Below are 15,448 nucleotides of genomic sequence, written 5' to 3' on the forward strand. Positions count from 1 at the left end.
CAGCTACACTCGGCCCACTAATGCGTCGACATGCTATTTTTCTAGTTCCCAAGATCATAGTCCGCCATGGTCGGTTTATGCAATGTGACAGTGTTTCCACAGTTCTAAACCCACCACAAGATAAATCACATACTATTGCTGTAATAGTTCTTCAAAAATGGTAAAAAACAAACTTTTCCTTACACTGGCTACAATTTACTTAAATTTTACCAAAATGTAGCTGGTTTACAGCATTCGCACAGAAGTCACATTACCTAATTGCTATTTTATTCATAACACTGATCAAGACATTAGGTAACTAAAACTAGAAACAATGTGACAATATTACTAATCATACAAGAAATACAAAAGAAAGCGTCCTCAGAGGCTAAGCAAAATGAATTTTTAATCAGGATCAGCCATACCCTAGCTCCTTCCAGATCCTTAGGCAAAGCAAAATTTATTATTCAGGCCAATTCCTAGCATCAATTCGGACAGACACAGCATGAAACACAAAGCTTGATGTCATTTGATAAGTGCACTAAATACCCAAAAGTAAATCTGCAGTAACACTTGTACCTGAATATAACGGTATGACCTCATCTCATTTAAGGTGGGCTAGGTGGCTGATGGAGTAACATACTATAAATTCCAGCAGTAAAAAAAGCTTTAAAGAAGAAATCAGACTGACAGGACCAGCATCTTTCCTGCCTAATTTCTTCTGTAAACATTTTTACCATTAAAAACTATAGGCGCTTTTTCTTGTAGTATGAATTGCTGCATACCAACATCGAAGACATAAATACAGACTGCAAGGCACAGAATAAATTGCAGCCAAGGAGGGAAAAGAAATAGTCACTGCTACACACTGTTTGCAATGAAATCACCTATGTCTATTTTTTCAAGAAAGGTAGGCATGCAATTTTGACAAGTCTACTGCTTCAGTACATACACTATTCACAGATGGCGCATAGAGCACAAAACCAAGCATGCTGTGTGAAGGCTCATATACACCATGCCAATCACAGGAGATCACATGCCACTATATATAGAGCAGTACACGCTTTATGCAATGAATGTATCAATGTGCATTTTAATACTGTGATTCCACAGCCATTTATATGCTAATCAAAGAAAAACACCATTCACTGGTATGATCTTCATACTTCTTATCACACCACATGCTAACTTACTCAGTGACAGGCTAGTAAAGTTAGCAGCCCAAATGCTGCTGTGCAATATGAGAGGTGTTCAATATGTTCTAGCCCACGCATGTTAGAACAAGCTGAAGGTACTGCAATTTTACATTAGTACAGCACTACACTTCTTTCAGCCTATTCAACGTCACACCTCACTGAGAGCAACTAGTTGGCAATAAAGCTGTGTCAAGGTACAGCATCAATCATCATGCCATGACCAAATTTCTCATGAAGGACAGCACAGCGCTAGCATATATACAAGGTGTCCGACATAACTTGAGCCAAACATTAAAAATATGCAAATGCCACGTAGCTGGACAGAACCAAAGTAATGTTGTTTGCATCACTTGGGGAAACTCAGATTATTCTTTTTTTAATTACACCTAATTAGATAATTATCCTTATGTAATTAATCAGCTTCTCAAATATGATAATTAGATGAAAAGCATCAATGAAAAAATTGTAGAGCAACACGAAAGACTCCTGATACAGCTTTCTGTTGCTCAATACGTGCTACATAAAAGTGTTTTTCCGAGCATGAAAGAAGCCCGCGATTGCATGCAAAGTGCCCCGAGCGGCCAATCGTGCGGCAATTTTGCATGTGTTTGTGGATTTCTTTCACGCTCGGAAAAATATTTTTATGTAGCACATATTGAGCAATAGAAAGCTGTATTGGGAGTTTTTCAGGTGGCTCTACAATTTTTTCCGTAACACTTTTCATCAAATTATAATATTTGAGAATTTACTTAATTTGTTAATTAATTAAGACTGTCTAATTAGGCTGAATTTTTAAAAATCTGAGTATCTCCAAGCAATGGCAAATAACATTACCTTGGTTATATCCAGCTACATGGCATTGGCATATTTTGAATGCTTGGCTCAAGTTACGTGGGACACCCTGTATATTCATGAGCACACAAACACTTTCTGCATGGGCTGTTCACTGTCATGCATGATGATAAAAAGGCATTTTTTTTAACTACAGCAAGAAGTCTCTGGAAGACGTCCCATTGGCCAGTCCCCAGCTGAAGTAGTCACTCAAGATATGCTGGAAATTAATTGTTATGAGTAACAGGCAGGTGGCAGCTACCCATGTTGCTACAGAGCCTGACGTTGGTACTGTATTCTTAGAATCAATCATGCACAAACATCTGTGCATGCAAAAGATCTGCTCGCACTCAGTGTCCAAAATGCTGCTTGAAATGACCAAAAGAGTGGAACGTTCTGGGGAATTGTTATCCATAATGAATGCTGTAGCTTGCAGCATGTAAGTTTCAAAAAAATGGAGCCAATAAATGGCAACATCGAGTGCCAATGGCATCAAAGAAGAGTGCTCAACCCTGACCAGAGCAGTTTAACAGGCAGTTGGCGAAAAGAGGAAGACTGGCTCTACTATCGGGACGCCTCCAGCAAGCAAGAAAGCTTGACCTGCAAGTACAAAAATTTTTTTCTACCCATAAAATTCAAGATAGCGTCTAGAAAAGTCACTGCAGCATTTTTGAGGAGACAAGGATGGTGTTCTTCGATTGATTACCTACCATCCAAATGTGTGACAACAGGTGCCTGTTGTGCCCAAATGCTGCACAGAGCAAGACAATTTTTGTTTCTTCATAACAGTGCCCTAGGTTGCAGAAGAATCTACATGGCAACACATGTTCAATACCACGAAATATCGAGCCTATTAGCTGAATTTTGCCGCAAGTGACTTTTTTCAGACAACTGAAGGACTACCTTCTAAAGACGATGATTTCACAAAGTTGGTGAATTCAAAGAGCACAACTTCTATGGGCATAGCACAAGCATTTTTTTGTCAGGAATGAGCTCGGAAAGCGATGTCTGAAGGGCAACGTTCCAAGTGGGAAGTCTGGATTGAATAAATAAAAGCATGCACTTGTTCAGAAAGTTCTTGCTTGGGCTTGGAACTTATTGAGTACCCCTTGTATTTAGCACAAAAACTTGCACAAATATGTACACATGCATAAGTCACTATCCACACACGTTGTCCCCAATGCAAATCAACGTGCTCTACTAAGCAATAACTTCAAGACACTGCAGCACTTGTGCCAGCAATCACTTCTTCTTTCGCTCACTGGAACATTTTGGGCAGAACCACTTTCCCTTGGGCTTGCTTGTGAGTCCAACACAAGTGAAGTGGAACCACTCAATTGGACACTAGAAGAAATAAAATGAACATGAATATGACAGCAAGTTGAAAAAGCCAAAGTTGTACAAGTGTGTGTTTCCAAACATAATATATTCAAAGTGTTGCAGAACAATGTGACATGCTTTGTCATCTCTTCTGACACTTAATACATTTGGTCAAAGTAAACGGACTCCGCACATCAAATGACATACACACCATTCCCCACGAGGCACACTTTTTCTCAGCACATTATTGAAATCAGTTGCCCCGCACAGGGTGTCAAATCATAACTAAAGCTGAACTGTAACTGTAACTGAACTACTTATTCCTGTTGAACTACGACTGAACCCAAGTTGATACGTCTGTCACTATTTTGCAGATGACACTCAATCGGAACAAAGACTAGAATCATTCCAAGCTGGTCTGCAAACAAGTCTGGGACAGTTCGAAACAAAATAAAGCAACCGTCCTGAACTGGTTTGATAGGCATTTCTGAATGTTTCACAGTTAATTATATTTTTTCCAGGCTACATTTACTCACTTTTAACAGTTCCCCTATCCTTGCTGTTTAAAAAAAATTACATTATTTTACTGACCTGTAGTTACCCTTGCTCAAATTCCCTGCTATACTGAGCATTTCATTGGCCACTGCGACAGTATTGAGATGCTTGTGCGGCCAAGTGGTACTTCTTTCGATGGAAATTTTCATGACAATGTTCTAAAAACAATCTATGAACTTCACTTTCAAGGCATTCAATAATTAGTCTTTGAAATCAAGTGCAACACCTGCACACTAAAAAGCACTGACAAGTGGTGTTCAAATTGTTAATCAAGACAATATCAAAATTGAATGTGTTGTTTTCAGTAAAACATAAAAAAAACATTCTTGAGTACAGGAGAGGTGCCATTCTCCACACAATTATGTGAGAAACATGGCACCAGCCAAGCCCACTGATGCTCTATGGCGATATTTTACCGCTTCATTGACTACCCTCCTCACTCACCATTCGCCTGGCCAGATTGTACAGGCCACAATACACCCGAGGTCAGCATGCCTTTTTCAAATACAAGTGGGTATTGAACACACTCACAACAGAATTTCACGTAATGAACAACAGGTAATTACTTGTAATCAATTACATTTTCATATGGTTTAGTAATTGACCTATTACTTATTTTTTTACTTGATAACGCTCTGTAATTCAATTACTTTTTCAGGAACTGTCACAAACGGCTGACATCCCTATGTGCCTTCCATCCCACGATGGAGACGTTTGGGTCAAGAACCTGCCCTACGGCCTCTTTCTTAGCATATCTGCACAGAATACCTTTCTACCCCCATCTACAACACTGGCGCTATCAAGGCATTTCTCTTTTCTTGCGCCTGGAGAATACGATGGGGTGCTGGTGGCTGACGTCAGTACAGAAGGGTGAAGGAACTTTTTGGTTGTGCCGGCAGTAAACTTTTGGACCTCAATCGGTGTGGTCATTGAAGGACTACGCGTGTTCGTGGTGGCGACAGGAGCGGGTCGGTATCCGTAAGGAGTGCAATCACCCATTTTGTAGGCTTATCATCGTCGTTGACCCAAGTCACCAGTCCACCTTCAACATCGAGTCAGCTCCTGTACACAAGAACCAGTGAATGAAAAATTTGTTGGTCCATACAGAACTTCTTCCTTCAATTTTCATGTATAATTTCAACTAGAATAGCATGCACTGCATCGCACCATGCGTAGGCCTATTCTGGCTTCCCCATATGGTTATTGGACTTCCATAGGGCCATGTTTTTTTCTCCGTCATACATGCCATTTATTGTCTTCAATCTTGTAGGATATTTCGTCTTCTTTCTTTCTTTCTCGTGCAGTGTGTATTTCTAAGCTCTTGCATTATATTGTTTTTCCTGTCGTGCATTCCGATCTCTTCCTTTGTTTTATGATCTCGCTCTGTTGTTCCAGTCAAATGCTTTTTCTGTTCTCGAATATGCAAATGCCCATATCTGCTTTGAATTTCTGTCATTCCTCGATGACATCATCACATGTGCACCCCGCACGAGTCGACCGTAGAACTGAAAAAAAAAAAGTTGTGATTCAGAACTTGGAGGCTTTTAGGGGGTCGTAGATGGAAGCATCAAGTGGAAGCCTGCAAGTCTTTGCCAAGATGCGGCCGTAGGACGGCAGGCCTTAAGGGCAGGGCAGGCACTTAAGCAGGATTATTTTTCGGGGGGGGGGGAGGCAACCCAAGGTAACTTTTCTATGCGAATGAGGGGGAGGGTACTTTTCTAGTACATATGTGAATAATCCCCACCATTTGCCATAAAGACGCGTAAAGAAGCAAAATAGAATAGAAATAACATTTATCTCACAGGTACGCCTGTGAGATAGACCTCTTATTTACTTGGCAAACAAAGAACCACATAAAATGGACTCGCGCATGAAACATGCGCAGGAAGAACCTTGCCAAGAACAAGTCAACAAGCGAAAGTGCAAAATAAAGATTTCTAGTAGCGTTTCTTCAATTAGGTCTGGAAGAATTATAGAGAAATGTATATTTGCAGAATAATCACAGTTCTTTTGGATCCCATGTTTACTCCTCTACCAAGTAGCAAAACCGACTCAAGTTGATATTTGGGAAGTTGCGTAACAATGCGTGGTCACCAGTCCCATACAACCGCGTAGAGCGTAGGACACTGTAGTTCTAGATGTACTGCACCCACCGCGGAAGGTTAGAAACCCCCCACCCCCATTAGCCCAGCAGGGAAGTGGCTATGCCATGAGGCTCAATTGATAACTGTAGAAGCGTCATTCAAATCACACGGAATTATTCTCCACTTCCAGCGGTGTTTTCTCTACTTCCTCTTCAATAAAAAGATGTTGATCCATAAATATTTCCACTAACAATTTTCACTTTTACTCCCTATTTGGCTGTTGCCTTGGCTTTCTCCCTTAGTATATCGCTTAATTTCTCATCTCCTTGCGACTCTTGTTTCCAGTTGCCAATTTTGCACAAGAAGTCCAGTACAATAAGGGAAAAACTAGACGAGGTAACGGGTGACAGTCATTGCTTATGGGTTGAACGGTTATTGCAGAGCCTGATGATGGACGCTGTTTACAATATTTTTTTTCCACCTTATCTAACCCATATCACGGATATATGGTTCGGAGGATCTTCCAGCGTGGCGGTGAGCCACCACTCGAGGAAATAATGAAGCAAAAAGAAAAGTGCAACTGGTGTTTTCTCTGTTTACAACTAGTTCCACGAGCATACAGACCAGCCGACTATGAGCCAAATCCCTTTCCTAGCCCCTGGAACAGTCTAAACAAAGAAGGTTGAACTAACGAAGCAACAGAGATGCGTGCGATTTTTGAATACATGGTGACATAAAATGTGTGTTGGGCATCATAAATAAAATAAAACATGATAATTAAAACTATAAACTGCACCCTGCCTGCTGCAATAGATGGTGACAAATGAATTCATCTTGAGTTAATCGCGCTGAGAAAATCGACGAGAAAACTGGCTTCCACACCGCAGAAGATACCGATAACTACCGCCATCCAAAAGGAGTGATAAAATTGACAACCATTCTACTCTTTTAAGATGGAATGGCAGCGAAAGCTGACGATAGTCAAAGCTCTCAAACGAAAAGCAAAGTGTTTGACCTCCGCTGCGAGTCGGCCTGAATATAGTGCAATATTGGGCCGACCCGCGGCGGAGGTGAAGCAGGCGTTAATCATCTCCCATACGTAGGCCACTCCCGAAGATGTTGCAATACCGGGCCCAACCGTGGTGTAGGTGAAGCAGGCGTTAAGAACTCCCAATACGTAGACGGATCCAGAAAAAATAGCAATACTGGGCCCACCCGCCGCGGAGGTGAAGCAGGCATTAAGAACTCCCCATACGCAGGCGGATCCCGAAGATATTGCAATACCAGGCCCACACACGGCGGAGGTGAAGCAGGCATTAAGAACTCCCCATACGCAGGCAGATCCCGAAGATATTGCAATACCAGGCCCACCTGCGGTGGAGGTGAAGCAGGCGTTAAGAACTTCCCATACGCAGGCGGATCCCGAAGATATTGCAATACCGGGCCCACCCACGGCGGAGATGAAGTATGCATTAAGAACTCCCCATACGCAGGCGGATCCCGAAGATATTGCAATACCGGGCACACCTGCGGTGGAAGTGAAGCAGGCATTAAGAACTCCCCATACACAGGCAGATCCCGAAGATATTGCAATACCGGGCCCACCCACAGCGGTGGTGTAGCAGGCATTAAGAACTCCCCATACGCAGGCGGATCCCGAAGATATTGCAATACCAGGCCCACCCATGGCGGAGGTGAAGTAGGCATTAACCCTTTCGCTGTCACGGACAAACCGGTACGTCACCGCGCTTCCCCCCCACGGTGTCACTGACGTACCGGTACGTTCTCTATCGTGCGTTCAAAATTTCGCGCCTCAGCGCAAAGCTGGCGCTCCTGAATTGGCCACGCCATCTGTTGACTCTTTCTACAAGTTTGTATATTCTCCCCGACCTGTGTTAACCCATGTATTGAAGAGTACGGTGCGACTGCCACTCCCCACTTTCTCTTTGCTGAGTGGCGCGGTGGCTCCGCGTTCGCTGGATCATGCGTCGCGTGCGTGTGGTTATGGGTTCAAGGGTTGTTCTGCCATCTCCGCTGGTTTGAAGGTTTTTATTTTTCTTCTGTTGGTGTGTCTGCTACGCCGTGTCAAGTTCAGGCGCACGTGCCGTTGCCTCTCCGAAAAGAGTGACTCGATTGCTGCTTTCGCTCTCTCGCCGAACCCTCGCTTCCGACTTGCAGCAGTAAACGTAAAGCCCTTCGAACTTTGTTTAGCCTTTTTCCATCTCCCTCTGTCTTCTTGATCACGCAACGTCCCATTTCTCTCCGTTGTGCGGGCGACTGAAAGCGCATCCTCCCAGCGCGCGGTTACTTTCGGATGGCTGAGGGCGCGGGACCTTCGTCTGCTCATTGGTGCGGTGGCTCAATTACGATTTACAATACGAGCCGAGCTAGGATTCGGACTCGGACAGAGTCGCATGCGAGGAAGAGGGTTCCGTATCGTCAGATTCGGATGTTGAACGGATTTTATAGTCAGGCTGATGATGATGATGATGTTTACTAACAGCAGCTGCAGAACACTGAAATGTGCATATAGCATTGACTACGTTATTTGTATACCAATCATAATCAAAAATAAATTGCTATGTTCATTCCCTGTTATGCTCGTTCCCTGAAACCAAGCCGACACTGGGGGTGCGTCACGGCCAGAAAGGTCCGAGAGCGAAAGGGTTAAGAACTCCCCATACGCAGGCGGATCCCGAAGATATTGCAATACCGGGCCCACCCGCGGCGGAGGTGAAGCAGGCATTAAGAACTCCCCATACATAGGCTGATCCCGAAAATTCTGAAGGGCACGTTATAGGTTCCCGAGTCCACAGGGGTATGTGCCATTGATCTTGGACCCTATTTGCACTATCACCAGGATCAGCCCACATGATGATTTTTTCGGTCGACAGATGCCAAAAAATACTACGGAAGTTAGTCATACATTGCTTTCACTGTAAAAGGCAGCAAAATGTTGACCGCCAAGTAGATTGATTTGTCGATGCTTTAGGAATGTGTGTGAGGAGTGGTGCCTTGGGCTGATATGGGGGGGGGTTATGCCACTTAATTTCGGGGGGGGGGGGGGGGGGCCCTTGGTACGTGCCTGGGGCAGGGCATGACAGTAACCAAACGCATGTGACCAGTTACTTTATTGAGACAAGCTGTAAGAAGGCATGCAGCTTTGAGTACCTCAATTTGGCAAGGACTACAGCGGAATGCCCAAAGTCATGCCATGCAGCAGCCTTGTCAATATTATACAAGATGAGCGAATCGAAGAGTTCAGCATTTGTTTCCTTATCTCAATGCTCCACTAGATGTTGGTTGACGAATTGCGCCGGAACTGCTAAGGCTCCATAATAAAGGCCACTTAGATGTTGACGCTAGGACCAGGGTGCCTACCAAGTTGACATTTCCAAATTCCCTGAGTTTTCCAGGTTTTCCCTGAGTGCCTTTGCAAAATTCCCCGAAACCTCAGCAGTCATGGAGGCATTAAGGAATCAGGGTGTAGACGAGCCGTATGTAAAAATACTGAAAAATATCTATAGCGGCTCCACAGCCACCGTAGTCCTCCATAAAGAAAGCAACAAAATCCCAATAAAGAAAGGCGTCAGGCAGGGAGATACAATCTCTCCAATGCTATTCACAGCGTGTTTACAGGAGGTATTCAGAGACCTGGATTGGGAAGAATTGGGGATAAAAATTAATGGAGAATACCTTAGTAACTTGCGATTCGCTGATGATATTGCCTTGCTTAGTAACTCAGGGGACCAATTGCAATGCATGCTCACTGACCTGGAGAGGCAAAGCAGAAGAGTGGGTCTAAAAATTAATCTGCAGAAAACTAAAGTAATGTTTAACAGTCTCGGAAGAGAACAGCAATTTACAATAGGCAGCGAGGCACTGGAAGTCGTAAGGGAATACATCTACTTAGGGCAGGTAGTGACGGCGGATCCTGATCATGAGACGGAAATAATCAGAAGAATAAGAATGGGCTGGGGTGCATTTGGCAGGCATTCTCAGATCATGAACAGCAGGTTGCCATTATCCCTCAAGAGAAAAGTGTATAATAGCTGTGTCTTACCAGTACTCACCTACGGGGCAGAAACCTGGAGGCTTACGAAAAGGGTTCTACTCAAATTGAGGACGACGCAACGAGCTATGGAAAGAAGAATGATAGGTGTAACGTTAAGGGATAAGAAAAGAGCAGATTGGGTGAGGGAACAAACGCGAGTTAATGACATCTTAGTTGAAATCAAGAAAAAGAAATGGGCATGGGCAGGACATGTAATGAGGAGGGAAGATAACCGATGGTCATTAAGGGTTACGGACTGGATCCCAAGGGAAGGGAAGCGTAGCAGGGGACGGCAGAAAGTTAGGTGGGCGGATGAGATTAAGAAGTTTGCAGGGACGGCATGGCCGCAATTAGTACATGACCGGGGTTGTTGGAGAAGTATGGGAGAGGCCTTTGCCCTGCAGTGGGCGTAACCAGGCTGATGATGATGATGATGCAGAACTATGTTTTATGTCAAGACGGGCTGAAACCATATCGCCTGATGCTGTCACTCTAGTAAGCATATGAAAAAATATTTTTTAAAAACGATTTAATCTAATTTGAATACTAAGGAGTTGTGTTTATGTTATTCAATAAGAGACTAGAAGGGAGGGGTTAGTAAAATGCACAGCAAATAAAATGTCTTCGAAAAATTTGCAAATCGAGTTGGACATTCTCAAATACAAATAAAAAGGAGATGCATACAGATGCAAATATTTTCGAATATGAGCTATTTCTATCAACTGATAGCAAGCTCAGTGATCTGAGGCCCGAACTTTGTCACAATTGAGGTTCTCTCTCAACAACTTGTAAGTCAATCTCAACTGTCCTGACATACTCTCAGCTGGCGCACGACGCCTCAGCATTGTGTTTCACCGCTTTAAAGAGTTTATTTGGGTTTGGATGAGGGACACCTGCATCTCAGCATCAGCCAACACTCTTGTTTTTTGAGCTGAAGCTCCTTCAGAATGGCGGCAGCATGCTTCCTTTCCCATTCATTCCTCAATGCGTAGGTCCTTTCTGTTCTAGTCCTCCTTCCGCCACTCGTTCGCCTCACAGATCATTTGAAGCATCTTCTTGGCCAGTGGCACAGTACACATCCGATATTTCTAACTCCCTAGGGGCCGCGAAAACGTCCGAAAAATCAGCCAGCTGGAAAAAATAAATGCGTGTCATTTACTGCCCTTAAGAGCTCAAGCCGCCACAGGCACATTCGAAAAAGCTCTGAAGGCCTGTCGGTACACTAATTAGGCATATCGGTGCTCGTACTGTGACAGGAAATACCGGGTGCACGCGTGTATAATTAAAGAATACACACTGTGTCCCGTGGCAACAGCCCCTTCCCACACTTGTTATGCTTCACTGCAATACTTTTGCATATGCTTCACCAAGTAGCATTTCTGTGCAAAGGCGAAGCTGACTTTCGGGAACCGGCATTATGCAATGCACCGTGCTTTCCAAGCTTCCAAGCCAATCGCGAGGACCACAAAGGCGGAGTCCGTGCCATTAATGAAAGCAGCGAATTCTTTCAATAAAAAGCACGGCACCCAACGGCAAGAAGCTTCATAGCGAACGTCGAAGCAGCTAGGCCTAGCATTGCCGCAGTGGTGACTACAGCTGCCAGCGGATCTGCGTGCGAGCGCCGGTTCGATGCTGTGAGGTAATCAAAATGGCAGCGGTGGTGGCTTTGATTAATGCCGTTTCGGACCTGCGGTCACGGCAAAACGTCCGGAAAATCGGACGGCGATGAGTTCTTGCATCCGAAATTTCAGATGTTCTGATACATTGACTCTATGGGGTACGCGATGGTGTCGCGAAGCCGTCCAAATTATCGGGAATCCGGAAAGTCGGTCGTTGACTGTACACTGGCAACTCCTCCAGCCGACGACGGGGCGTCAAAGACGATTCATTACGATTCCTCTCTGTTACTCGAGCCAACATTACCGCGACTTTCGACCCTTTCAATAAAATTACAGCTAATTTTCCCTGATAGGGGCACAAATTCTCTGAGTTTTCCCTGAGTTTTTCCAGACTACTCAAAATCCCTGAGAATTTCCGGTTTTCCCGGTTGGTAGACACCCTGTAGGTCATCACCTACGAACAATTTATTTCAGCTCTACATTGGTTTTACCTAAAGCGTCTCCACTGAGCCCCAGCAAACAATGAAGTGCTGCACTTCACAAAGGACTCAGATGTGAGAATCACGGCATTGAGCAACCCCAATCTTGTGCGAAAGATGTTTGTATGTTACAACACTGCTGTTCCCTACAGTGCACACATCAAGCAAGTTTCGACACTGTTGATGTCTTCACAAGGAAACGAGGGAAGATGACTATAGCTTTCATTGATTACGAGAAAGCGTCTGATTCAGTCGAAACCTCAGCAGTCATGCAGGCATTACAGAATCAGGGTGTAGATGAGCCGTATGTGAAAATACTGAAAGATATCTACAGTGGCTTCACAGCCACCATAGTCCTCCATAAAGAAAGCAACAAAATCCCAATAAAGAAGGGTGTCAGGCAGGGAGATACAATCTCTCCAATGCTATCAATGCCAATAAAGAAGGGCATCAGGCAGGGAGATACGATCTCTCCAATGCTATTAACAGCATGTTTACACGAAGTATTCAAACACCTGGATTGGGAAGAATTATGGATCAGAGTTAATGGAGAATACCTTAGTAAATTGCAATTCACTGATGATATTGCCTTGCTTAGTAACTGAGGGGACCAATTGCAATGCATGCTCACTGACCTGGACAGGCAAAGCAGAAGGGTGGGTCTAAAAATTAATCTGCAGAAAACTAAAGTAATGTTTAACAGTCTCGGAAGAGAACAGCTGTGTACGATAGGTAGCGAGGCACTGAAATTGGTAAGGGAATACATCTACTTAGGGCAGTTAGTGAACGCGAATCCGGATCATGAGACTGAAATAATCAGAAGAATAAGAATGGACTGGAGTGCATTTGGCAGGCATTCTCAGATCATGAACAGCAGGTTGCCATTATCCCTCAAGAGAAAAGTGTATAACAGCTGTGTCTTGCCAGTACTCACTTATGGGGCAGAAACTTGGAGGCTTGCGAAAAGGATTCTACTTAAATTGAGGACGACGCAACGAGCTATAGAAAAAAGGATGGTGTGTGTAACGTTAAGGCATTAGAAGAGAGCAGATTGGGTGAGGGAACAAACGCGAGTTAATGACATCTTAGTTGAAATCAAGAAAAAGAAATGGACATGGGCAGGGCATGTTATGAGGAGGGAAGATAATCGATGGTCATTAAGGGTTACAGACTGGATTTCAAGAGGAAGGAAGCGTAGCAGGGGGCGGCAGAAAGTTAGGTGAACAGATGAGATTAAGAAGTTTGCAGGGACAACATGGCCACAATTAGCACATGACCGAGGTAGTTGGAGAAGTATGGGAGAGGCCTTTGCCCTGCAGTGGGCGTAGCAAGGCTGACGATGATTATTATTATTATGATGATGAAATATGTCTATCCGCTGCCTCGGATAGATGACGCCCTCGACTCCTTACAAGGCGTGGAGTACTTGCCATTTTTGGATCTTCGCTCCGGCTATTGGCAAGTGCCGATGGCAGTAAATGACTGTGAGAAGACAGTTTTCGTCATGCCCGACGGCTTGTACAAATTTACCATAATGCCATTCAGGCTCTGCAATGCACCCGCTACTTTCGAGTGTATGATGGACACCATCCTTCGTAATTACCAGTGGAAAACATGTCTGTGCTACCTTGATGACATCGTGGTGTTTTCGCCAGATTTCTCGATGCACCTCATTCGCTTGTGTGAGATACTGACCTGCCTCACCTCTGCTGCCCTCCAACTCAACATCAAAATGTGCCGCTTTGCTACCCGCAAGTTAACAATATTAGAGCACATTGTTTGAAGGACAGTGTGCTTCGTGACCCAGCCAAGTTTCGCGCAGTCGCAGAGTTTCCGATGCCCACTATTCTTAAGGTGCTCCCCAGCTTTATAGGGCTCTGCTCTTACATTCGGCGTTTCGTGCGCAATTTTGCAACTATCATCGCACCACTGACCAATTTGCTTACCGCTACGAACAGCATCTCCGCGTGGTCAACTTCCTGTGATGAAGCCTTCAAGCAACTACGTCGCCTACTTACTTCGCCACCGATTCTTCGACAATACGATCCCACAGTGCCTATAGAGGTACACACGGATGCCAGTGGCATCGGACTTGGTGCAGTCCTCGCACAATGGAAAGACGGCTATGACGAGTGCATTGTCACGTATGCAAGCCACACTTTAAAGAAGGCAGAAGCCAACTACTCTGAAACAGAAAAGGAGTGCTTGGCCATTATTTGGGCTCTCGTCAAATTTCGTCCATACCTATACGGTCGCCCTATTGACATTGTGACCAACCACCACTCCCTTTGCTGGCTGTCCTCGTTGAAGGATCCGTCAGGTCGCCTAGGCCAATGGGCACTTCACTTACAAGAATATGACATCCGCGTTGTCTACCAATCGGGCACAAAGCATTCTGACGCCGATGCGCTTTCTGGATCGCCAATACCTGTGGCGATGTGGCTTCAGTGTCTGCGCCCTTTGCATCGATCCATGTCACCCATCAACGTCCCTGATATGCCGGACGAGCAGAGTAAGATTCCCCTGCTTTCAACTATGCTGAATTTCCTCCACGATCCATCCGTCACACCCTCTTCTCAAACACTTCATTGCCAAGCCACTCACTTTGCTGTACGTGACACTGTCCTTTACCGCAGAAATTATTTGCCTGATGGTCGCAAATGGCTCCTTGTGATACCACGACACATGCGTTCTGACGTACGCGCTTATTTTCATGCTGATCCTCATAATGGTCATGCCGGTGTTCTGAAAACATATACTCGGCTAAGGCAGCGTTTGCACTGGCACAGCATGTATCACTTCATGCGCCAGTACGTACGCGCTTGCACGCTGTGCCAACGGCATAAAATTCCACAGCACCCTCCTGGTGAGCTACAGCCACTGCCCTGTCCGGCTCGGCCCTTCGATAGCATCAGCATAGACCTATATGGGCCACTTCCTTGCAGCTCCTTGGGTAACCGATGGATAATTGTAGGTGTTGACCACTTGACGTGCTACGCTGAGACTGCGACACTCCCGGCAGCCTCTGCGCGCGAAGTTGCGTTTTTCATTTTGCGGAACTTCGTTCTTTGACACTGCGCACCATGCGAACTGCTCAGCAATAGAGGGTGTGTCTTCCTCGCCGAAGTAATCCAAGCCCTTCTCACTGCATGCAGCGTCGTTCACCGCAAGTCTACAGCCTACCACCCGCAAATGAACGGCTTGACAGAGAGGTTCAACCGCACACTCGATGACGTGTTGACTATGTACGTCACCTCGGACCACCGTAACTGGGACACTGTTTTGTCGTTCATAACGTATGCTTAAATACGGCCACACAAGCTACCACAGG

The 15,448-nt window shown here is 44.9% G+C and overlaps 1 protein-coding gene across 2 annotated transcripts in view; it reads right to left on the minus strand.

Annotated features, from left to right (window-relative positions):
• Positions 1–245: 245 nt before the first annotated feature.
• The window catches only part of Ing5 (inhibitor of growth protein 5), a 46,073-nt gene continuing 30,870 nt past the window's right edge, over positions 246–15,448 (minus strand). Inside the window, exons 6-7 of one of the 2 annotated variants that reach the window (XM_055065642.2) lie at positions 4,877–4,943; positions 3,264–3,350 (exon numbers count right to left, since the gene is read on the minus strand). In XM_055065642.2, the coding sequence (XP_054921617.1) occupies positions 4,926–4,943 (18 nt within the window). In that variant the 3' untranslated portion in view covers positions 3,264–3,350; positions 4,877–4,925. Of the gene's footprint in view, positions 3,351–4,876; positions 4,944–15,448 lie in introns of both variants that reach the window. The other variant, XM_050169771.3, reaches the window with a different exon arrangement.

The sequence above is a fragment of the Dermacentor andersoni genome, chromosome 3, assembly GCF_023375885.2.
Source record: "Dermacentor andersoni chromosome 3, qqDerAnde1_hic_scaffold, whole genome shotgun sequence".
In the NCBI taxonomy this organism is placed as follows: domain Eukaryota; kingdom Metazoa; phylum Arthropoda; class Arachnida; order Ixodida; family Ixodidae; genus Dermacentor; species Dermacentor andersoni.